At 42.4% G+C, this 25,293-nt stretch overlaps 1 protein-coding gene across 5 annotated transcripts in view; it reads right to left on the bottom strand.

The window, feature by feature from the left end:
- Positions 1-25,293, bottom strand: part of KALRN (kalirin RhoGEF kinase) — a 1,626,736-nt gene that overhangs the window by 8,873 nt on the left and 1,592,570 nt on the right. For all 5 annotated transcript variants that reach the window (XM_086957084.1, XM_086957086.1, XM_086957088.1 and 2 more), the window contains 6 exons: positions 24,861-25,026; positions 23,369-23,490; positions 20,827-20,958; positions 19,719-19,883; positions 14,362-14,440; positions 11,484-11,684 (listed from right to left, as the gene is read on the bottom strand). In XM_086957084.1, coding sequence (XP_086813210.1) covers positions 11,484-11,684; positions 14,362-14,440; positions 19,719-19,883; positions 20,827-20,958; positions 23,369-23,490; positions 24,861-25,026 — 865 coding nt within the window. The remainder of the gene's footprint in view (positions 1-11,483; positions 11,685-14,361; positions 14,441-19,718; positions 19,884-20,826; positions 20,959-23,368; positions 23,491-24,860; positions 25,027-25,293) is intronic.

Raw genomic sequence — 25,293 nt, 5'->3', positions numbered from 1 at the left:
TGTTCTTTTTGCATTTGTCACCCCGAGTGGGACGGGTGTACCCAGACGTGGGTCACGTGCTTTCCATGCCACTGGAGTCCAGCTATCCAGGCTGATCAGGGCTGAAAGCCCGAAACCGGTCCTAGGATGCTTGTTACTAGTCCAGGAAAAACCTGGCCTGGCAGTTCGGGCTGGATTGTTCCCATTGGGCGCAGGGTAAAGACTGATTTGCATATGGCTGGGTCAAAACTAGAACGGTATGGTGAGCAAAAAAACGATGGATTAGGCCCAGATCTCTGCACTGGGGTGAATGTATGACATTGTTCTGCATTCTGTCCATCAATTTTTCTTTTTGCATTTGTTTAAACAAAGACATCTACGCAGTGAATCGGATTACTGACCAGTACAAAAATGTTTCGCTATGCACAAAGCCCTTTTACATACGCTAAATAAATCCAGAATATGAAAATGATGTCACGCTTTGTCACACTGGGTATTTACACTTCTATCAGGAAAACGTGAGCTAGATTTTAAACTCACACTTGCAAAGTGAAAGCAAAACTTTAAAATGTCGGCTGTAAACCAGGTACAGCTGGAGGCGCTGCAACGCATGTTGCCATTTAGTAGCTGCCTTCCTTAGTGCAACACCTTCCCTGAATGCCCTGATTTTCCTGCAAACCACTTACTCTCGACCACAACCCCTGCAAATTGCTCTCCCCCTGCAGGTGCTCTTATTCTCCACCTTGTGGAAGAGGCCTGCTGGGCTTCATTTCGAGGACATCATACTGTTTAAAAGAAAGGACAAAGGTATCCTGCCCACCCCCTGCTGCTGTTATCGAGCAGTACACCACGCCCCTTTTTCTGATACAGAGGTGTGGAGACAGCAAATGCACAGGGAGAGTTAAGCTAAAAACGAGCAAAGAGTCTGGCTGGGCTCTAAGAGGCCCTGCGCGACCTGAACCTTGAAAGGGATTGGCACGTGAGCGCACGTCGGTAAGACACTCAACCTCCCTGACGGGGAGTTGTTGGCTTGCCTCTTTGGCAGAAGACTGTGGTTGACCCAAGGAGACCAGAGGAAGGAGCTGAGCAGCAGACTAGAGGTAAGGAGTGCAAGGTCCCAATCTCATGAAGCAGCATTCATTCTTGCGAAAGAACAGGCTGTCGGCGGAGCGAGAAGAGAACAACAGCTATTATTCCCTGAGACCATCGTACCCACAACACGAATGTGAAAACACCCGCTCTTTTAGTCCCAGACTCCCCACCCAATCCAAATCCTGCTCTCATCCTATTACCCAACATGACAGCGGCACGAGGATATGCCTGGGCGGCCTGGTTAGGCACTCACTAAGGGACTGAGACCCTTGGTCTTTTATCCACCCGGCTATGCAATACTGCTAGGAGGGGGAAATCTAAGTGTGCAAGGTCTGTTTGGACGGCCAAACTGCCCTGCAGACTTACAAGTGCCCAGCACTCCTTCTCCCAGACCCTGCTGTAATGAGAGGATTGTCTTGCCCGCCCTAGACTCTGCAGCATTGGCTGCTAGTGAAAAATAAATTGATGATAAAGTTGTTCTAGTATCATTTTATTTTTCATCTTCTGCAGTGGGGAAACGCTCTTCCGTAAATCAGTCCCTCCTGAGTTTAGCTCCTTTGATTGAATCCTAGTCAATGACGAACTGGGTACACATAGCATTTCACGCCAATATAGAACACTTGTGGTCAACACATCAAACTCCTTGGTGACACTTAGGGCTAGATGGGAGGAAGACGTTGGTGCACTAGATGACGAAAAATGGATGGAGGCAAAGATGGCTCAGTGTGAGCTATTGATCTCTAGGCGCCTGCACATAATCCAATTCAAAATCCTGCACAGGATTTACTACTCCCCTGAAAGACTGAGGTACATGGAATGAGCCCCTGGACCGGAGAGCCTGTGGTGTCGCTACTCCCCAGGTTCTTTATACCACATGCTATGGAACTGTCCCGTGGCAAGGGAATACTGGGAGGGTATAAACAACAGGATGGGGTGGGTGCTGGGATTTAGGCTGGAGCTAGACCCCAAAGTCATATTGCTGGGGATCATCGAACAGGTTGGGGAGCCTCATGCCCCATTCACTCTCCTGGTGGTGGCATACCTGGTAGCCAAAAGAGACCTGGCCTGCCATTGGAGAGATGCGACTGGCTCTCCTTTCCATGAGTGGAAGAGGAGAATGGATTATGGTGCTGTCATGGACAATTTGATGTACAAAGAACGAGGGGGTTCCCCACAAGTATGAACGTGTTTGGGCGCCCTGGAAGGGTAACATGGTTGGGTCTGATTAAATGCTCCCCCAGTGAGTTGAAGGGAGCCTCCTGTATAATAGATCAACGAAAATCATTGATTCTCATTCCCCTCCCTGGTTTTATAAACCCAATTGTGGACTTCAGTAGACGTCCTGGCTACTGTGTTTGGTCGCGATTTCCTGTACTATAGATAAAGTGATGCTCTATGTCTTCTCTATTGTTTGTGCCATGTGCTTCGGCTATGCCGTTGAAGCTGTATCTGTGGCCTTTGTTTTGTTTTTGTTTTCTTTCATTATGTCAAAAATCAATAAACTATCTAAGGAAAAAAAATGGCATAAGCTCACGGAAAAGAAAGGTGCATTGGTGTTCCACGCTATCGCACATTTAATTTGAGAAGCACTTAAAATTTGAGATTACTATACAAAATGAAACTACGTCCTGGACCCGCACAGTATGAAGCAATTAATGCTTGGGAGTGAGCAGCTCAGTATAGGTAGAACTAAAAATTTCATGGGAGAACCAGAAAGGCAATTGGACTTATGCTGATGCTAGATGGGATGCAGAACAAAAGAGGTGGCAAACCGATATGATAGAGGGAACTTGATTTTACCCTACATTAACAAGCAAAGAGACAGAGACCAGAAAGAGAAGAAGAAAAAGAAAAAAGAAAAAGGCACAGAAAATACAAAGAGGGGGGAAGAAGCCTATCATGGTGACTCTAGTGATGACCTATTGTACACATTATTAACGATTCGACCGCCCCAAATAAGGAAGCTCAACAGGAAGGAATGAGTGGTGCAAGTGTCCATGACATTTCAGTAGTAGCTACAGCACCAGTAAATACAATTTCTAATGTGATGGGAGGGAATATATGGATCAGTACCCTCATTAAGCTCATTGCTTTGAACACCTCAGATGCACTTACTGTTCCAGTCACTATAGGTCCTGTTATCCCGCTGTATAACCCTGGATTGGCATGGAACACAACATATACTTTAGCAGTTCATAATTGGATGGGCGCGACAAGTAACACTCCTATGGACCCGAGAATGGGAAGACCTTTGCCAACTCCTTCCCGACTTAAGAGAACACCTCTTGTGCGGCATATTCAGATCCAACCATGAACCAGACAGGATTCACACCTCTGAGAGGGAATGTGAGGTGATCATGTCAAAAAAAGGAACTTTCCTACATACGGGAATGCTCACAGACCCATTGCTTAGTTTTCAGTTACACTTGACTAAGTAGCTGCTGCTTAGCCCGGCTGTCTCAAAGCTGTGACCTTCACAGGCATCAGCACTGCACAGTTTGAGAGGGGAAACATTGTTTACAATGCACACGTTACAACGCGTGTCATTACAACAAATGTTTTACAACGCAAAATCAATTACAACGCATGCCATTACATCACATAATTCATTACAACACATTCCCCAAATTAACGCCCCAGCGGAGTTAGAATAGTAATTGTGTTGTAATGGATTATGGGTTGTAACGACATGCATTGGAATGGATTTTGCGATGTAAAAAAATTGTTGGAATGACACGGGTTATAACATCTGCGTTGTAAAGTGTCATATTCATTTGAGAGCATTGGTACAGGTCATCCTCTGACACAATTTTTGTGCCCCATTTTATTGAGAGATTGATCCTGCTAAACTATTGCCTATTTTTGTACATTATGATACTGAGGGTGACGTGGAGCATGACTGTCTCGATGTTGCTGAACTGTGCACCAAGCCAAGGCTTGACATACAAGATGTGCCTCTACCCAAATCAGATTATGTAATGGTTTCTGACGGTTCCGGATTACAAAACCATGAAGAGAGCCCGAGAGCTGCCTATGCAGTTTGTACTGTATCAGTTGTGATTGAAGCATCCTCGCTTCAAGGAGTGTTTGCTGCACAAGTGGCTGAACTGATTGCTCTTACTAGAGCATGCTGTGTTTCAGACCAGCTGAAAGTGACCATTTTCAATGATAGTCTGTATGGCTTTGTTGCCGCCAATGACTTCGGACAGTTATGGTCACAACGGGGATTTATGGTCTCTTCAGGATCCTCAATACGAAACGGATAAAGTGCACATAACTTGTTAAAGGCACTACATCTACCTGCCCAGATTGTGGTTGTGAAATGTTCCGCACACCCCAAAGGGGATGATTATGTAACTGTGGATACCAGGCACGCTGATGAGATCAACAAATAATGTGCCATAAATGCTTGTACTTTCAATAGTGATTTTCAAAATGAGGGAATGGATGAGAAAAATTACAACCTTTTGCTAACCACAGCTGATACATGGGAGGAAGTTAAGAGACTTCGGCTGGTTTAGAGCAGGTTGTGTCAACAGCGATGGAGATAACATTTGGATTTTAGGAGATGGAAGACCTGTGTTGCCAGACAGCTTGTTACCCCCAATGGTGAGACATTATCATGGGCCTGCTCATGTAGGAAGAGTTGCTATGGTGCGTCTGTTTCGGCAGGTTGAGACTGATGGCTGAAGGGTTGTGTCACAGGTGTGTTGTGTCTCAGCGGATGAATTTATGAAGAATTGCAGTAAAACTGAATCACATTGGAAGGACAGGAGGTCTCTTCAAATAGAATGCAACTGGACTTTATCGGGCTGAGATATGTCTTGGTGAGTGAGTGCATCTTCTCGCATTGGGCTGAAGCTTACCCAGCCACGAGAAATGACAGTCTCACAGTAGGAAAAATGTTGTTGAGGGAGTTAATTACAAGATTTGGGTTTCTGATTTCTCTGGAATCAATCAGAGGAACTCATTTTAATAATGAGATCCTGAAGATGTGTGCAGCATTGCGAGTGGAGCTGAGGGTACATTGCAGATACAGACCTAAGGCTTCAGGCATCCTGGAGCATGTCATTGGGCCTCTGAAATACAGACTTGCTAAGGTGTGTGCTTCGACATCTCTGAAGTAGCCTGATGCGTTGCCCCTTGTGTAGCTGGGTCACCGCAGTCTCCCAATAGGACAGGATTACTTCCCCATTAGATAATCATAGGCAGAGCCATGAGATTGACAGCTGCGCCTGCAAATGTCCTTGTGAACATTACAAATTAAATGGTTCTTGATTACTACAAAGGATTGCCTGCTGTTGTGCATTCTGTGTCTCATCAGGTTGGAAAGGCTACAGCCCCACCTCATCAGGAGCAGTGCCATGACCTAAGACCCGCTGACTGGGTTATGGTGAAGAAAAACATGCACAAAACGTATTTGGAGTCTCAGTAATGAGGACCTTACCAAGTCATCTTGGTCATTAAAACAGCTATGAAGTGCAGAGGCAAGCCCAAATGGGTGCACACCGTGCAAACTCACAGTCTTGTGTACCCTTGAGGAGTCCGAATGAGTCAACAGTTAAAGTCGGAGCAAGAGGGTCCCACCCTGTAGTGTTGACTGTGCCAGAATCAGACAAAGGGCCTAGTGCAAGTGTAACACGAGTAGTGCTTGGAGACCAGTGGACAAAAGGACAGGATGGAAGATGACAAAGTCTGCCTGAAGTACATATGCCACACGCTTTCCCAAAAGATACAGAGGAATATGGCCTAAGTGGCAGTGATGATGAGGGCCAGTAGTAAGTAGATCAAACGGAGCAAGAGTACCCTGTTTGAAGTATTCTTCACCTGAATGGCTATATATTTCAACAAAGGCCCAAGAGAAAATGTTTTGGTATTTGGAGAGGTAAGGTGCAAATCCAGCTGAACCTCTGTGAAAATGTAATTGTGGCTGAACTGTGGTTTGACTTTATTTTGCTTCAGAACAGACTGACCCAAATTGTCATTCATTTGATTTTTAGACAACTTTGAAATGCACATTTGAACAGAGACAAGTGCAAGGTTGTCACTTAGAACAATAGGGAGTAGGGCTAAGGAAGACTCACAAATACTTCGTAAATACTATAACTGCATTTCGATTGCCTGGACATTGTTTGCTATTTGCGTAGTTGGAAACTAATGAAAAAGACTTTTGCTACATTCCACACAAATGGTCTGAGTACAGAAAGGTTATGAACCCTAATAATAACACAAATAGATGTAGGCACATAACAGCAGGTGTACTGATAGCTAAGTGTAGTACTAATTATGTTTTTCCCCCCAATTTTTTTATTGGTTGTATGCATGGGACGATCAATATACAGACATCATATTCCAAGCATCAATGCAGTATGTTGTTGCCCATCTGTAAACAGTAGTTTGGCGCCGTTCCATGCTCACAGAGCGCAAGCTTTAGGAGGCACCACAAAGAAATTACATTTACAATGTAACCTAGGCAATATTGCTGGTACAGTTTTCTAGGGACCCTTAATATGCCACCATCTCAATAGTCTATTTGCAATTGTGCCCAGTAATCACATTACTATTTTTTTGATGTACATTTTCTGATACAGAACAAACCCCCCTCCCCCATCCACCAACAACTTCTATTGAGTACTAATTATGTTGCTTCTGGTATTACACTTACTGACTTCCCCTAATTTAGAGGGGACTAAGACTATACTTACCCCAAAAACCCCACTTTCTATTGATGATAGAATGCACTTACTCAATGAGAAATACTTACAGATAGATGCTTCTAGAAGAGCTCTTTCTTCAAATGTTTATTATAAATTGCTTTTTGAGTACATTGACACTATGGATGCTAGGGATAGCTACTTATGAACGCAATACCTGCATCAGCTGTAGGGGGTATAACATACCATCACATTCCTTTGACTTATAGTCTTACTTGTAGCTTATTAATGAGTCTTTTGTACGGACAGGGTAATTTCCAGTATTATTTTTCAAATTATGATTTGCTATTTTCAGAAGTTCCCATACTTAAACATTTGAATTGTCACCCTGAAACTAAAAATATAGAGTGATGAAGGATTTTTCAACCCCACCATGAGACTAGACGCTGTTTATGCTCACCGAAACTATTTGACCTGTATCTTAACCAATGTAGAGAAGAGATTTAGAAATTCAGTTGCGGACAGAAGCAGAAGAATGGAATCAAAATCAATTAAAGTCAAAATTGGATATCAGTGGGCTAAAGAAGAAACTGAGCATCAAGTAGCAGGGAATCAAGCTGCATTAAATTTAGATTTGAGACACAGGGGGAAATTATGCATATCTAGAGGAAAGTCCACAACCAACACACAATTTGTGGGAAAGAGTGAGTGTGTTGTATTCAAAATAAAGGGATGCTGGGGCTTTTTCCATCCACAAGGAAGTGGGAGATCCAGCATAAACAGGAGCTCCTTTCAAGATATCAAAACAGTGATGTTATGCTGTTCCTCAAAGAGGGGGAGAGAAGAAAGGAATAAAAGGAGTCAAACAAAAGGCTAGGACCCACTTGAACCTTGTGCGTTCTACAGTTGGGAATCCATTTGTTGATTTTTAATGACCTCACACACCCTCTCAGGTGTCATGCTTCATCATATCGGCTGCTCCTAGTTGGGTCGGCGGTGCAATACCCAACGGGCTCACCTACAAGGGGCACTTTATCGGAGATCTTTTATCCAACAGCTGTATGGTGAAGTGCGGGTGTGGGGCCAGAAAAAGCCCCATCATCCCTCTATTATGAATACAATTTCCTGCAGGCTAACCACAGTGGGATTGTCTCGGGTGGGTAAGAACTGCTCTATCCCGCATCTTGTTCTGCACCCGAGATAGCATACTAGGGTGGCCATCCCTCAACTGAGGGCTGATTTTACTAACCCAGACTTGACCCTTCCAGCCAGGCCAGGGAGGGGCAGGGTTTAAGTTATGATGAAGAGGAAGCAGTAGAAATACTTAGGACCTCTTCCATCCTAGGCATTGAAAATGATGGTGCAACTGGTAGCCAATCAGCAAACTGGCAATCTCTTTCTGATATGAAGAGAGAATGGGTTAGGATTACCCTACACGGAGCTCTAATGGCAGAATACTTTAGGGCCAATAATGCACCAAATGGTCTCATATTAAAAAACTTCCCCAGGATCTTCTGGGAGGACGGCCAATTCAAGATCGAATGGTCGCAAATTTCGTGGAAATGCACCCGTGATCTCCTTATCTTAATTGTAAATACTGCCAAGAGACTAGCAGATGAACTAATGGCTAGGATTCAAATCGCTGAAAGCACCCTTAAAAACGCACTCCCAGGCCCGAGTTTCAAAACAAATCTCACTGAGCTTAACAAAGAACTCGCTGAACATAAGGAGTACCTCGTGAAACAGAAAGTCATGACATTACAAAAGGACATCAAACGCTTCGACAAAGAGAAAGTGTACCCTTACCTAAAGCATAACATCACTTTTTTGATAAAGAGTGAGTGTGAACACACATTTGAAACTAGAGGACATTGGGAGTCATTAGAAGGGAACGATCCTGCGATTCCTGGAGTTTACTATGTTTGAGGAGAGCATGCATATTTAAGCTTGCCAAAATGATGGTATGGTAAATGTTATTTAGGAATAGTTTTTCCAAAAATTTATAATGTGGAACATGTTGAGGGTCCTGTGTGGGAGCAGAAGTCTAGACCCAAAAGAGGAACTGGTGCTAGAGAATCAAAATTAGAAAATTGTAGATAAGTTTTCTACCAGTACAAACGGTTGTTTATTTAGTTGTAAATACTGAAATGGTAGCTGTGAGAGCCATGGTTTTGCAGAACTGCCTTATGTTAGACATCCTTCTCACAAAGAAGTGCGGAGTCTGTCAGATGTTATAAGCTGAACAATGTTGTACTTACATCTCTGACAAAAGTAAGGCTTGAAGAAGTTTATCAAGAACATCACTGATTTGAAGGGAGATTTGAAGGATTTAAAAGCAACAGGTGCTTGGGAAGCAGTTGAAAATTGATTTTCTGCTGTAGTAGATGGTTTGGAAACCTAGGGAGTGGAATTGTTGGAAGCATTTTGCAGCCCCTTGTGATAATTGCGCTTTGTGCACTATTCCTGGTTTTGATCTTTAAGGGATACAAGAGAACGCAAGCAAAGAGAAAAATAGCAGACATAGAACTAGAAGATAGAAAGAGCAGAAGCTATGATGATATGAAATATTTGGAGGAATCCAGAAGAACATTTATGAAGCCCATGAAGTCTTAAGTGGCCCATCTGATAAGAGATTATTATCTTAATGTGATGGCTTGATTCACTATCAGCAGGGGATTGGAGTAGTATCATTTTGACTCCACCCTTACACGTTATAAATACTCAATATAAACATGCACTTAGCACTACATACTTGTGTGTCCTACCATTATTAATGTAAAGTATTGCACTTAAATTCAGTACTGAAGCCAATTCACTGTAGAACTAGAAAATCCTATACAGTGTGGCTTAACCTTATTAAAATGAAATGTAGTCTTTAGAGATGGTATAAAATAATCTTCACAGTATTAAAATGTGTTTGCTTTACAAACAAGAAAGATTTATGTAAACGTGTTCACTAATGTTTTCGCATTAGTATTCATAACGAAGTTCTTGGTCAAACTTATATTCTTTCATTTACAGTTATCTTACATTTTACTTAAAGTGCAAAGGGACTCTTATGTTGAGTTTATGTACTGAAGTGTCCTTTGTATGTAGCTGTATGTGCATAAGTAGCACATGTTAATGTGGACCATTGAATTATATCCTTTGATTGACCCAAGAAGGCTGTATTTCTTTTTTAAGAAAATATAGCTTTTTCATTTCCGCTCCGTGTCTTTTTTTTTGCCGGTAGGCTCAAATTGTTGTTAGTTTGAGAATAGATGTAACACTGTATTAGGGCTAGACAGCCTGAGAAGAAGAACTTGACAAAGAACATGGAGAGCCATGGCATTTTAATTGCAGTAATGTATCTAGGTCTTGCATTTACCCAAGAACAATGTTGGTCTCAAGATTAACCTGGGAGGATATGTTAATATTACAGTTTGCAACGTGAGAATGGAAAGGAGAATGGAGCCCCTGATGGTGTGATCAAGGAACGTTAACCAGATGATTTGTGTGGTACTAACCGGTGTTCTCACAGGTTGATGTTGCCCACTTTTCCTTTGGACTGTGAAAAATACAGGCCTCTATGCTTAACCCTCGGATTACTTCCTGAGTGTGGCTTAGCCTAGCACTTATTTCCCTACCCCGTGAACACTCTTGACCAAGCTTCTGAAATGCTGACACCTTCCCGCACGCTTCCCTCATTTTTATTTTTTTCTGTATTTCCTGACTTTTTAGGTTCTTTTAGATTAAATCACTTTCAATAGTTGTGTATTCTACATTAGATGTCTTTAGACGTTATTCATGTTTAAGAGAGAAGATTGAAGACACCAAATTCTACTGTTATTTCTTTGTATTGCTGTAAATGAACTTCTTGTTTGTCTCATACTAATGAGCCTGAACTTTTATAGGAGATTTGGCTATCCAGCTGTTTTGTATCTTTACAGCATGGTATTGAGATACATGTACATTAACTTAACTGCGGACTTGTAATAAGACTTATTTACTTTATTTACTGATTCTTGGACCTCATTGTGTAGACAAATGGGTTATACCATTAAACGGTGATTTGTTCAATACTAACTCCCTTCACCTCTTAGTCAACCACAATGGTCCATTGAGTGCAATTTTGTAATCACGGCCTATGCGCCACCAGTCCGTATGATGTCTGATCATTCCAGGTAATACCCCAGTATTCTTCCTTAGGTACTTGGGATTGGAACGTTTCCATACTTCACCCTGTTGAATTACTTGACACTGCTTGTATGCCTTCTTTGTAGATTTAATTTCATGGTGAGATTATGTAGACAGCATAACTTTATAGTGTTCAAGAACACCTTTATAGTAATGGTTCATTAAACCTGACAACACAGTAATACTGTGGCTTCTCATGCTTTGGGTATACCCTCTATGGTGCCAGAGCTGTAATCTGTTATGGCCTAGTTATCAAGCCAGGTAATGCTAGGATTACCCTCTTATGAACTAAGCATATCATGACTAGCATCCATTGGATAGCCAATTAGTTAGCAGACAGTGGAAATTTGTTTGACTATGTGCAGTGATAATTAATTAGAAGCACCCTCTCTTGTATGAATGGTGAAATGACTCTTCGCTATCCTTTGCCACATTCCACTAACCAGTTCCAAAGTGACATAAGCTTCAGTGGGCACTTGGCCCACGCTGCAAGCTAATTACCCTAATTGCTTTGTATATCCTCAGCCCATATATTAGACAAGGAGAAATATAAAATGGCGGTGCACTGCGCAGATTACTTACAGCTCCAGTATTAGGATGTAGGCGGTGGGGGACTCGTAGGTGTCATGGAGGGTGATATACTGCGGGTGCTGGAGATGCTGTAATAATGCTGCTTCATGCGCCGCCTGCTCTTTCTTCTTCAGCTTTTTGCTGACAAATTTGACAGCTACATCCTTTTTGGTGGCTTTCTGAATACATTTCTTCACTATAGAAAATCGACCCCTGTAGAAAAGAATCAATATAACAGAAGACACACATACATGATTCAGCAATAATATTTGTGGACTTTAGGTTCACTTATCACAGGCTAAAATGTCACATATAATACAGTTAGAGATTGGGTTGACACAGTTTTTTAAATTATTTTACGTCAAGATGTTACTACTATGAGTTCAGTACTCCCCTCTGCCTTCAACCACCGGACATAGCTGAAGGTATTAGAATACTTAATTTGTCTTTCTCTACCACCCCATCCCAGTTGCTTTATACAAGTAACTTAAACGTTCCACAAAGGTTGCCTCACTGCTGACTAGTGCTATGGCACTCGGTAGTGAGTGAGCCTACAGGAGTCCAATGCATGGATCATTTTCAACATATGACAATGCCAACAATATATGCTGAAGGTGCGTGCGGAGGGTGGGTTTCTCTTCTTAGCCTATTTTCTATTTCACATTTTCACCTCTCAGAGTTGTGATGCCCTCCTTCAAGTAAGAGCCATTAACGATGTGGCTGCAAAGCGTGGATCATCCCAGAAAGGAATCAAAAGAGCAAAGGCCGAAAACATTATTGTCTAACAACGCTCAGCCTTATAAAATGTGTGGATATATTAGACAAACAACTGAGGAACAAAATAATGGGTTTAAAGTCTCCATTTCAGATGGGCGAGCCTCAATGATGAAGTAGAGAATCACACAGCCATGAGGTGGTCCACTGTCCATTAGCTCCACATAGCGGTAAAAGACATGAGAAAAACTTAAGAGTTAATAGACTTAATGGCCCACAGTAAAGGCCCCACCGTTAAACTCTTTCAGTGTTGGCTAATGAACGAAATGTCAAAAATGTATAACCTTTATTATGTATCTGTACTGACCATTCCTATAGATTCATCAAGCATCCATTCTGCGATTCCTTATTAGCGAAATATAAGGATTCGCTAATAAGGAATAGCAAATATAGAGAGTTCTTAAAATTCCTTAATTGCGACTCGCACATTGCGAGTCGCAATTAAGGAATACCTCCCCATTCATTCCAATGGGCCTAGAGGCCCATAGGAATGAATGGGAAGACATTCTCAATTTGCAATTCTCAATTAAAGAATCGCAAATTGAGATTGCAATTTCAAGGGTGCCACGGTGTCAAAAGGACACCCTGTTGCACCCCTGAAATCTGCATATGAGTACATCTTGCACACATACATGCCCTAAGGGCATGTTTGTGTGTAAAATGGAACTTTGAAAACTGCACTTTAGTGCATTTTTCAAAGTTTTTGCAAATTACCATGAAGTTCAACTTCATGGTAATTTGCTCCCCCTATTTGCGAAATCGCAAATTATTTTACTTTAATGCATTGCATTTAAGGAATCTCAATTTGAGATTCCTTAAATGCAATCGCAATTTAAGTAATCGCAATTTTGCGATTTCTTAAATTGCGATTTTTACATTTGGGATGATGCATCCCAAATGCAAAAATACCGGTCGCAAAGGGGCAGATTCTGAGAATCTGCCCGTTTGCGACCGTTTTTTAGCTTGATGCATCTATGCCATTATGATACCCTATTCATATTCTCGCTCCCAAGGTGTTGATAACTTATTTTTAAAGTGTAAACTCTTTACAGATATATTTTTGATATGTGTTTTTACTTTCCTTTTACAAACATGGCCAAATATGTGCATTATGCTGCTGATCTTTTTCTAATGTACTTTTTACCTGGCCTTGGCACTTTAATGGACTTTTATAAACACGGCTACATTCGTGCGTTATGCTGCTGATTTTCTTTTAATGTACTTTGAAGCTGCATCTGGCACCTTAATGGACTTGATTGTATTAATAAAGTATTTCTTCCGTTCTTGATTGTCTTAATAAAGTATTTCTTCCGTTCTTGAGTGTCTTAATAAAGTATTTCTTCCGTTCTTGATTGTCTTAATAAAGTATTTCTTCCGTTCTTGATTGTCTTAATACAGTATTTCTTACGTTCTGTCTAATTTGTTCACAAACACCAGGGTGCTACCAAAGAGAACTGTGGTTCCAATCAGATTTTAATCAAAATTAGATGAGCAAAGTTTGAGGGTTATTTTTTCTCATCATCCTCGTTCATTGAAGAAAAAAGTAGGCGGACGTTCCAATTACATTTCCAGGACTAAGATGCCCTGAAAAGGCACACCAATGAGCGTAACTGTTTGTGGGTATTCGCTTACTTCTTTTCAACCCATCCCCCGCCCCTTGGGTATAGTTGTTGATTTACTCCTGGAAAGAATAGATCCCTTTCCAGGGTGGGAATAGAAATATAACCCAGCTTTCATCAAAAGAAAATTGGTGGCTTTCTCTGAGGGAAGAAATGATTTCCCGGTTTAATAAAAAAAGGAATTGGAAAAGGTATACTGGCACACATGGCAGGGCATTGCCCCCCGTGCAGTTGTAGCATATGCATGCATAGATGTCTCTGCAAGGTCGAATGCCAGAATTGTCTAATGTTTTCGAGGAGAATCATGGCTGGAATGTGACACTTTCAAGGGTTTTTAGGTAAACTCTGGGAAATCTTTGTGAGTTGTTTAAAATGTCACCCAGGCGAGGAGTTTAACCTGTGAGCTCAGATTTGCAAACTTTTCTGTGGACTGTGTCGCCAATGTGTGCTCCACTTTCTCATCTTCACTTGGACAGCTAATGATAACAGTAGCTTACCTGCCGATTTCCTGAAGCTCCGAGTAGGCAAATTCAAAATTGTCCTTCCATAAGACCGTGGACCCGTCCGTTGCCGTATCTTAAAGGAAAAAGAACACAGACGTGAAGCATGTAAAATAGATCACCCTATTACACATTGGTTTATCTTCTTTGACTAGAGTGGGCAGGCACCCCAAAGAATCGAAAGTATGCCTACTTTAGTCAAGGTTTAAACTAAGTTCCATATACCCCTCCTCTGCTGTTAATCAGCAACTGAGGCACATATGGGCGCATCCATTTCGATTTAGCAGCTTTATCATTTTGCAAAAATACAAAGTAGTTCTTACATGTATGAGCCGTTGAGACTCTGGACCACGTGGGCTGTAAAAAGGAAACCGTTTGTCAGCATTAGTTTTGCAGTCAATGAATTTTGAACGGAAAGGCAAAATAATAGCTAGGGGGAACTTTGTCCTTTGCGACACCATAGTGGAGGGAGGCGGTAGCCTACCTCGGCAAAGTACCTTTGCCCACGACGGTACCAGCGAGGCAATCTAAGGGCCTGGGTGCCTCGCCAAGACTACATGCCCATCAGGTCGCCAGGGGAAGCAGGGCAGCATTATGGCAATGTGTGTGCCACCATGCTAATATCTTCCACCACTCGGCTATTGTTCTAAAATAATTCAAGAACCCCAATGATCAAGGGAAATTACAGCTGGTGGTATAAATAGAGTAATATTAGGGATATTGTCCAGGTCTAGTCGGAGGAGGTGCCTTCACCCAGGGCCAAATAACAGCCCTTGAAACTCAACACACCTTCAGTGAACTTATTTTACATAGGTTGGGTTGGCAGATGTGCACAGTTGGTATTAGGAGGGAATTGCATTGAGGCTTTATTCTTCCATGATTAGCCATCATTTTGTGTTGTTTGACTAGAGATATTTGTCTGAACTCAATGTTATTTTACCAAGCGTTCCCGGTGTCTTAGACCTTACCTCAAAGCCCGAGGTGTAAAACACGACCCTGTTGATACTGAAACACCAACAATTTTATGGTGTGAGTGTTCACTATGAACACCCCACATCTCTGTAAGATTATCCAATGAACTAGCTATGCTAAGATGAGCTATTGGGGACCCCCCATAATAAATATAACTTTTTTTAGATAGGGCTTAATTTGGCACTTCTGCCATTGTTAAGTGCATTAAATAAAAGGTGTTACTACTCAATATATTTAGCATTGAATTTTTTAGCCTTTGAAGAATGGCGCGCTTTTCTGTCCTTGATGGAGCTCAGACTTATGAAGTGTAGATCACAGAAGACGCTAGAGACTAGCATTCATCTCCATGAAACTTCTGGCCAGTTAATATTGCTCGTCCTCAAAAACATTTGATTCTCTTGGCACACTTTGCAGTGCAATCTGTCCCAACCCTCCTAATAATATTAGTAAAGATGCTAGGTGGCAGATTTATAAAGATTTTGCACTACTGCAAAGTAGCGCAATGTCTTGGTAGGGGAATTATTTTCCCATGCAAAGCTTTGTTTGCATTGTTAAAGCAAAAATTTTTTTTTAATGCAAACATCACTCTGGGCTTTGATTCAAAGCGGCGTTCAGAAGGTGGTACCTGGGCTTTCCAGCACAAACCCTTTGGTTTTCGATGCAAAGCCCTATGTACTAAAATTGTTAGAGTGGTCTTTGGATCAAACAAATAACACCTTATGAAGCAGGTGCAAAGTTAGAGGAATCTTTTTTCTATTAACATTTCACATATTGCATGTGTGGCGCACAGTACAGCAGCCATCCAATGCGGGAAATATTTAAAAAATGTGTCTAGGCATAGGATTTTCAACTGGAGGGGTACAGTTTAAGTATTAAAAACCTATGCTAGATATCTCACACACCATTGCAGTATGGTCAAAGGTTTTTGAGTGGCACTAGACAGTCTGTTTGTGCACCACTGCAGGGAAAGAGAGCAGCAGCAGGACATATTTTATTAAATCTTCCCTGTTGTGTCCCACCACTCTCCCCCAAATCACTTAAAGGCTTCCCTCTTTCCTTCACTGGAACTCGAAGTTAAATTAAAATAGGTTTTCTAGCTACATCACAGTAACAAAAATGGATTTTACTGCAGCGTTACAAGTTATGGTGCAAGAATTCGTCTAAAGTTCCTGGCAAAATTATTAGTGATGATTTATTTTATTTCTCCTCAGCTGAAATGTGTTTCCTCCCCTACAGATGTGGACTTCTTTCAAGGCCAGATGTGTTACAACGGTTATTGTTCACGAATCATAGGCAGTGACAGAGGAGCGTCACCCCACTGCCTAGCACAGAGCCGGAAAACGAAAAATAAAACAATGCATTTATTTTTTGTATGCCAGCTCTGACGCACCTTGTGCATGGAGGGGTGGGGCATGGGGAGGAGGAGGGCTTGTGCACTCCCTAACTACGCATATCTGTTTGGCTGCCCGTCTCAGGCCGACCAAAACACACATGTACATTTAGGTTTTTCTGCAGCCGGGCTGGAGAAACCCCACAGATTCCATGACCTGAACTAAGCGACTTTCCTACTCGCTAAGGCCAATCCATACGCTGCTCAGAAGCATGGGGATAGGATGGGAGTCTATCCCAGGGGCTGCTGGGACCCAGGAAGAGGCCAGCAGGAGCGAAGTAGGGAGGCTGCCGGCGCTGTCAGGTATGTTTATAGAATTATTATTAACCCCAACCGCCCTCGCTCGCCCATCCCACCCATGCTCCCCCCACCGACCCCACCACCCTTTGTTAGTGGACCCTTTGTTAGTGGCGACCGCCACTGATCATAGGTGAGCAGTATCCTACAGTGCTGGGTCTCCTGGTTTCTTGGGGAACTTTCAAGCTCCAAATCTCAGTTAAAAACTATTCTCAAGTACTAGATGACATAGCCAGGGTATCTTACAGCAAGTAAACCGTGCAAGCACAAAGCCAGTTAAAATCCCATGGTTAACTCTTGCAGTTTCAAACTGTTTTATGACATGGCAGTGTCAAGATGGGTTCAAATTGGTCATTTTATATCCTGCCTAATAGTATAAAGCGCTCCTGCAGGTGTAGTCGGGCCCTTATGTGTGATTGCCCGGGGTCCTCATCTCCACAGTAGTCACACCCATTACATTTCTGTTTCACATATATCTGGAGGAACCTACTACCTGTGCTATCGCTTTCCACCTTGAACAGGAAACAGCTATGCAGGTTAAGTAAGCAAATTCATTGTATTTGATTACTTAAAAGGATTACAAGAGGATAAAAGAGTTTAGCATGATCGCAATCAACTAGTTACATGTTTGACTTTTGAGTCCATATTTAAGAGTCAATCTTCTTGTTTTTTTTCTCCTTTATGCAGCCAATTTTGAGGGCTTGGATTGGCTCCGTCAAATAGCAGGACAATGGGCAACTGTTGCCCTTTCTTCCTTCTATTATTGACCTGATCGCACATTTTAGGCAGCCTACCTTTGAGTTGATGACTATATGACAGTACTTTTGAAAATTCGTTTTGCATATTAAGTCCTATCTGATTAGGCCAAATTCCTGTCACAATTGTGCCCTCATGTAATCTTCAGGAAATGTAAGCATTACATTGGATCAAATTCAACATAGGTGTGATCCAATTTGGGAAACCTTGATGACCGTAGACCAATGCTAGCTGGAGTTTCGCTCTTCTTGCTGTCAACTGTGCAAGCGGCACTCACCTTCAATTTTAAAGGGAATGAGAGATCCCCTTGCAGGTGACTGCAGGAAGTGACTACACCCACCTGCAGGGAGATGTCTGGGGGCCCATGGGAACCCCTTTCCAGAGGGCTGCCATCAGGGGACGCACTGACAGTGCACCCCCTTTTAGGTGGCGCACTGTCAGTATGCTTCCTGAGAGCGTCTTTGCTTCTGTGCCCACATCTGTATTACTGCGAGGGCGCAGAGGCAATGGGATTCCCTCATTTGCACGGGGCACACCCCCATGTCAATGAGGGAATGTCCCCTGAAGATAGGGCTGGCGCTTTATGTTCGCCAGCGCTATTGGTGAGGGGCCGCACAAAAGTCTGCTGCCTCTTCTGTAATGCCAGAGTGCCCCGGAGGCGCCCAAAGTTGGCTCAACCACTTGCTGTTCACCCGGGGCACTACCATAATATGGCCCCAGGTGTCTTACCACCCTTCCAACCTCAATATGGCTCACGCTCATTTAAAAGTTTTTTGGGGAATGACTGGAATCCAGACTTCCCACCACAAAAAGCCATGGATAGCTGTTTTCCCGCCCATGTCCCACCCGCCAACTAAGATCCTCCAATCAAGCCCTCGCCGCAGTTCCGCGTATACAAAGATCCACCATGGGAGGTAGATCCTTCTCCTACTTGGCGGCCAAGACCTGGAACTCACTCCCCACTCACCTCCGCCTTACACAGAACCACATCTCCTTCAGAAAAGAACTTAAAACCTGGCTAGTCGATAAAATAATGAACCCCCTCCCCAAGCGCCTTGAGACCCTCTGGGTGAGTAGTGCGCTATACAAATTCTTGAACTTGAAGTTTATTTTAAATAATGAATATGTAGTCAGAGCTCCTTCTATGTCTTACTCCACCCTGTCCTTTGTGCCGTACCTTCTTTCTAATTAGGAGCATGGAGAACAATCATATTGCTGGGACAGACACAGTGAAGGCTCCCTGACAGCACACAGATCTCTTCCCCACAGCAGGTGTGCACACCCCGTCTAACCCAGTTTTATAAGGCCCAGAAGCGGGGAAAGTCGTTCCCTGCCTCTTTCGGGTTTTTGTAAAAAAAAACTGGGGTGATGTCAGGTCAAATACCAACACAAGCACTTGCTTGAGAGAGTTTTTTTATTAAGAGAAGTGAAAAGCAAAACTAGCTTTTCACCACTCTTACATCAAAGCAATGAATAACCGGGTTTCGATTCAGGTGTAATTACTATTTTATTCCAAAGGAAGCCATTATCAAGAGTTTGATTATACCTCTCTTCCATTATGGAATTTGGGAAAGGGATTTATCTCATTCCTAAACAGCAGACTGATGGAAAAGTAGCTATGTATTAATGCTGTTTTTAAAGAAGGTGTCCTCCATTATACTTAATGGACTGTGCAAAGACCTCAGCAGCATTCTAGGGCATCGCAGACCTTCTGCACCTGGGGGATTATACAGAACCCATTGCTGACTGTATTATTAATAATTCCTGCCACAATGGAACTATATTTGTAATCTTTTTTTATTTTGTTCATTTTCCATCACTTCAATTATTTACAGCAATTTCACAAACTTGCGTCTGTGGATACAGGACTGTGGTGTCCATTTTGTTCACCCCCCCACTGTGTTCTATGTTACAATGTGGTATTATAGTAAATCCTCACCGTTGTCTGGGAGTTTTGCAAATTCGGAAGGCTCACTGGGTACGCTGATTCCCCAGGGGTTGCTGGCACTGACACGGAACTGGTACTGGCCACCAGGGCACAAATCTTCGACCACGAGATACGTGTCCAGGGTGGAAGAGACGGACTGTTGCCACACAGGTGAACCTGGCGTTCAACAAAAGGAAAACTATTACATTGCGAAAACATCTTTTACAGATAGGTAGTAAATATCACATGCTGCAACTGTAGAAATACTAAAAGCATTCTGATTGGGTGTGCCATTGATGGGAGCCATTTTAGATCTGCATGTGACACCTTCATGTGAAAGGAATGTTGAAGGATTAATGCAGGTGAGGTGTTGGGGCTACCTCTCACTGTAGAAGCAACCTCGAGTCACATGTCCGAGGCTTGCAGGGAAGGGATCAGAAACGTGTTTCATCATCACAGGAGTGTACAGTATGATGTGCAGAGTATGTGTCTAGCCAGGAATGCAGTCCTCCTGAGACTGGGAATTTACAAGCGACTGTGAATTAGGACAACTACTTCCCCCACAGCCAGTCATAATGAACTTAAGGAAGGCAACTCATTTCCAATCCAGTTGCTTGAATAGGAAGTAACACTACCAACCTGGGGAAAAGCAGCACAGCTGGCTGTAAAGTGTTTAGATGAAAAGGAAGACGCAGTGGTATGATGCTTAAATAAATCATAACAGTCCCACTGTCGAGCCCACCACTGCCTGACATGCAAGCAATGAAAACAGCAGGAGAAACAGGAATGAGGAGACTTCATGTTGCTGGTGTTGTTACTCCTACAGGTGGAAGAAAGTAGGTGAAATGCCAGAGAAGCCCAACACTGTTTCCCCAAATGTTATGGAGTACAAACTGCATGAAAGACAGCTAAAATGCAATTGAAGTATTTGAATTCACTGTATGTCGGTCACAGAGCTGAAACATGGGAGAACTAGGTTGTGTTTGTACGTGCGTGTGTGTGTGTGTTAATTCATAGTTCTGGCTAATCAATGCTGGTAGAATGGGATCATTAGAAGTAAAGTGCTGTTTCTCTGACACAGTGGATTCTGCACACTGGAATATCCCTTTGGAGTCCTTACCTTCCTCCCTATACTCCACTGTGTAGCCAGAAATGGTGCAGTTCCCTGTGCTGGATGGTGGCAGCCAGCGGAGGATCACCGATGTGCTGCTCCTTTCCTGAGCAATGGGGCGGCTGGGCGCTGTCGGAACACCTAAAGGCAAGTACAGGTCACTGTTACACGCACTCTTCACCCGCTTTGTACAACTGAAAGAGAGTAGCTTACGACAAACTACAATCAGCACTGTTGTTGCACATAGAGTGCATAGTGTTGGATCTGTTGTGGTAGGGACGTGGAAAAGGGGTTACAAAATGTGTTAGAAACGCCTATTGCAAAGAGCAACAATCATATCTTGCCGATGTTTAGGTGGAGGCCAAATATTGAAACTGACATGAAAATGTACATAGAATTATGAAACCATATAAGACAGGTGCTAGTTTATAATAAAAGGTGAGAGAAGGAACATACACGGGCAACATTTTTCTTATCATTGAATGTAAAGCTATTGCGAGTTTCTGGCATTTTTAGAAAGCTCATATTGTCTACAAATGGGAATCATATGTTACTGTTCTTTAGATTTGCTAAGAGTTAGGACAGTGGCAGCCGTGTACTGTTAAGCAGCGGTACTGTACGTTCTATCATTAACAAAATGACTATCAGAAGTTGGAGCTCGAATAAATGCAATCTTTTAGAATTCAATAGGATTTGTTAAAATTATTCATAGACTTTTAGGGCTTGATATACTACTAATATTTGTACTACCATGTGTTTAAAATTATATTGCCTTGATTGAAAGGTAGACATTTTACAGCCCATATAGAAGAATGGAGTTAATTCAGTTAAATATTGGTTAATTGCATTTCTTATCACAGGCGCACTCATGTTATAACACGCTTGTTGTAATAAAAAAAATACCATCACTACTCAACTGTAATAATTTGTTACAAATAAGTACAGTTGTCAGTCACAGTGCTAGCTCGCACTGGCATTTTTATCGGGTTGGCACTGAAAGGAACCAGACTGCAATACCCATGTGCCTCTCTCTGCCTCCCAACTGCAAAGAGAAGTAGAAAGATCTGGGGACATTCAGCCCACCTGGGACCTGCAAAGCAGCTAGAGTAATATTGCACCCAATGTCACCAGTCATTCTTTTAGGGCTTTCTTGTTGACACCCAGAAAAAAAAACATACAAATGAGGCTGTCTCAATCTTCTGTTTTTATAAAGCAGAACGTGTCATGTCCAAACAGTAGTAGTCGCCAGCTTCATGTAAAGGCGAGCTGCTAATAGTTCTGTGGTAACTTCAGAGTTCGGTGTAACTTCTAAAGGTGGTCCTCCTGCAGCTTCTTGCCTCAGTGTGGTAGCAGTACTTCTTATTGATTTGCAATATCCTTACATATGCACTTGATGGTAATTTATCACATATAACACAAGTTGAGGGGATGCAGTTTTCCCACTATTTCCTACATCAAGTTAGAGAAATGGGCTACAGAAAAAAAAGTTAATCCCATGACTCAATCTTATTTTTGGACGGCTAACATTAACTTGATAAGCTGGGAAATGGTGAAAGGTGCTGTAAATATCTGTTCCTGTTCTTCTGCATTTCACTGACTCTAACCTAATCTGTGTGGACTGGCAATTAGGTAGGGTTTAGCATCATTACTGATAAATCTCTGCAATTATGTAGGGTTTGGCATCTTTACTGATAAAATCTTCGCACAAAACTTTGGTGCAAGGTAAAGCTAGGAAAGGAGTAGCCAATGAAAACAAAGAAAACCAATACATAATGGCCTGTAGCAGAATAGAGTTTTGGAACCGCATATTGGATTTGCAAGAAGAGCTTGACAAAGCAATAGTTTCCTGATATTATTGTTAAAACGATTTCAATATTTGTGACAGGTGGTGCTGAAGAATACAGTAAAAAAGGATAATGCAGTCAATAGTTAAAAAATTAATGCAGGCGAAACTCAGGTCGTCCCATTTGGAAGAAAAAGAAAAGCAGATGGGACTCTTGCTCTTACATGGACCGCTTCTTTAAATGCAGTAAAACATCTTGCATATATTACAACGAAGGTCAGGGCCATGCAATCTGCTTCGGGGAAAATGTAATAGTGCCTAGATGGGTATTTACTTCTTCTACTCTTGGAAGCATATTTGGCAACGATTATGCTTATCTATTACATAGTTTGGGTTTCAGGTTTTCAGTTAAAACCAATTTTAACTGATAAACACCACCATAGGGAATATTTGCTTTTTAATAGAAACAACAAAACATTGGATTTTACTGCACTTTTACAGCTTTGGTTGCTCCTGGTATCAAAGCAAAAGAAGGGCAGTCTTTAACTCTCATCATTTTATTTGTGATGGACGCTCCCTTCTATGTGCCTTTTGGGCTTTGGTAAGTCACCTAATATGTCCTTTCGATCATCCACAAGGTCCCAGGACTCCCTGGACCTACCTACCAGTCCGGTCACATTGGATTGTGGCTTAAATTATTTTGACCTTGGTTCCTAGATTGTTACTCAACATACAATTTCCTCTGTAGGTGAACATTTTAAACGGTACCTTGTACTTTGATCGTAGCAGATGTCGATGCCACTCCATTTTCGTTGGAAGCAATACAAGTGTATATTCCACTGTCCTGGGGCATCAGGTTGCAGATCTTGAGGGAAATTTCTCCTGAGTCACTAGCATAAGACAGAGAAACAACTTAATACTTTAAAACAGTTGTCTTAACAACGGTGCTCTCAAGACTCGATTAAGGTAACATCTTATTGTCTGGCATTTCCAAAATAGATCTGGCCCTGAGAACTCATTGAGGTTTTACAAATGCAATATCATTAACCCCTCCCATGCTCATGACTAGCTCAGCTCGTCATGAGCCACGGTGGCCGTGGACTCATGACAAGCTGAGCTAGTCATAGCGGCCGCAACGCTCACACGCTGGGCTAATTCCCCCGCTGTGCTGAAAGTTCTAAAGAAACGGGTGTGGCCGTGACAAGCTTAGCTCGTCATGAGCACAGCACCACCGTGCTGCGTGGCGAGCTGAGCTCATCACGAGCACCGTGGCGCGGCGCGTGGCCCCCCTTCCCCCAGCACAGCGGAGGAAATAGCCCCACAGGGAAGGGGTTAAAGATGAATTCTATCTCTTTGAGGTACAAAACCCTCAATGACGAGCCCCATTACTTCTCTATCCAGACTTTCTCGAGGAGGAAATCCACATGTGAAGACTAATAAATCCAGTCCTTCTTTCCATCCTTTTATTGCTAGGAATGGGAATGCTATTTGCGACACAATCTATGTATTAAATGATGTCATCAACATGTGTACAATTGTAGGGTTCACAAAACAGCCTAATGAACATTAATTAGGCAGGTCATAATTTATGATAAGCTGTGATTGGCTGTAAAAGCAAGGATGGAGGCTCACAAAAGACAGCAGTGCTCTTTTCCAGCACCTGCACTCCAAAAAGAGAATCTTTTGTAAAAAGGAGTCAATGCAAAAGGAACCGCTGCTGTTTAGATGAAAAAGAAACGTTCCCCATTTGGAGAAACTTCAGGGATAGCAGTCAGTGGTACTCCCATAAACCCTGAGGCTGCCACGATGATTCACAAAGGGGAAGCTGTCCCACGCTGATATGTTCACGGGTTCGCGTTTGTGAATCAGATACCACCTCTTTGAGACTCATAATCAGATCCAAGGTTGACAACTACAATCCCTCCCTGATTTGTAGATATGACTTGGATGCCCCTTTCATGCACCTGCCTCTTGGTGATTTAGACTGGGTTACATAAGCTCTAGTATGAGGTGGGAAGACGTTTCTGCCTCACAAAAGGCCTTTTGTAAATATGGAAAAAATGTATTACAGTTGCCAACCCTCTTATTTTTCAAATCGCAGACTTTGTGACCACAAAATACAATTGAACATCTGGCCCTTAGAGTATTAGGCTTTGACTATAGGCTGAAACGTTAGCAATATGTCTGTTGAAGAGTTGTGCATCATTCTGTGCCGACCGCAACAATGTGCAAAATACTACCACAAAAAGCATTTTCTTACCAGGAGGACGCTGTGTATGTACTGTTCTCACTGTCAAGGATGTTCTGGTCAGGCCCCTTCCAAGTTATGTTTGGCTTTGGCCTCCCACATACTTTACAAGTCAGTGTTACCGTGTCACCAAGCACACATGTGACATCCACCAGTGGAACAAGGAATTCTGGAGCCACTGCAATAAAACACAATCAGAGAACAGGTTAATAATCCAGCTCGAGGGTTCATAAAATAAACATCTGCCAGCACCTACCTGCCTAAAATTACCCAATATGTGATTTTACTCTTACTGTACTCCTTCACTTTACTCCAGGACTTTAGTTAAATAATATTAGGTGTGTATTTCAATGTTTCTCTCTATTTCTAACTCTTAGCGAATACTTCTTGTTGTTGATTTTGGATAATACAGCTGTCATGATGTTTAGATGCAATGTGCACTGCC

Source organism: Lissotriton vulgaris, chromosome 2_1 (genome assembly GCF_964263255.1).
Source record: "Lissotriton vulgaris chromosome 2_1, aLisVul1.2, whole genome shotgun sequence".
Classification (NCBI taxonomy): Eukaryota; Metazoa; Chordata; class Amphibia; order Caudata; family Salamandridae; genus Lissotriton; species Lissotriton vulgaris.
This window is presented reverse-complemented; position numbering and strand designations above follow the sequence as displayed.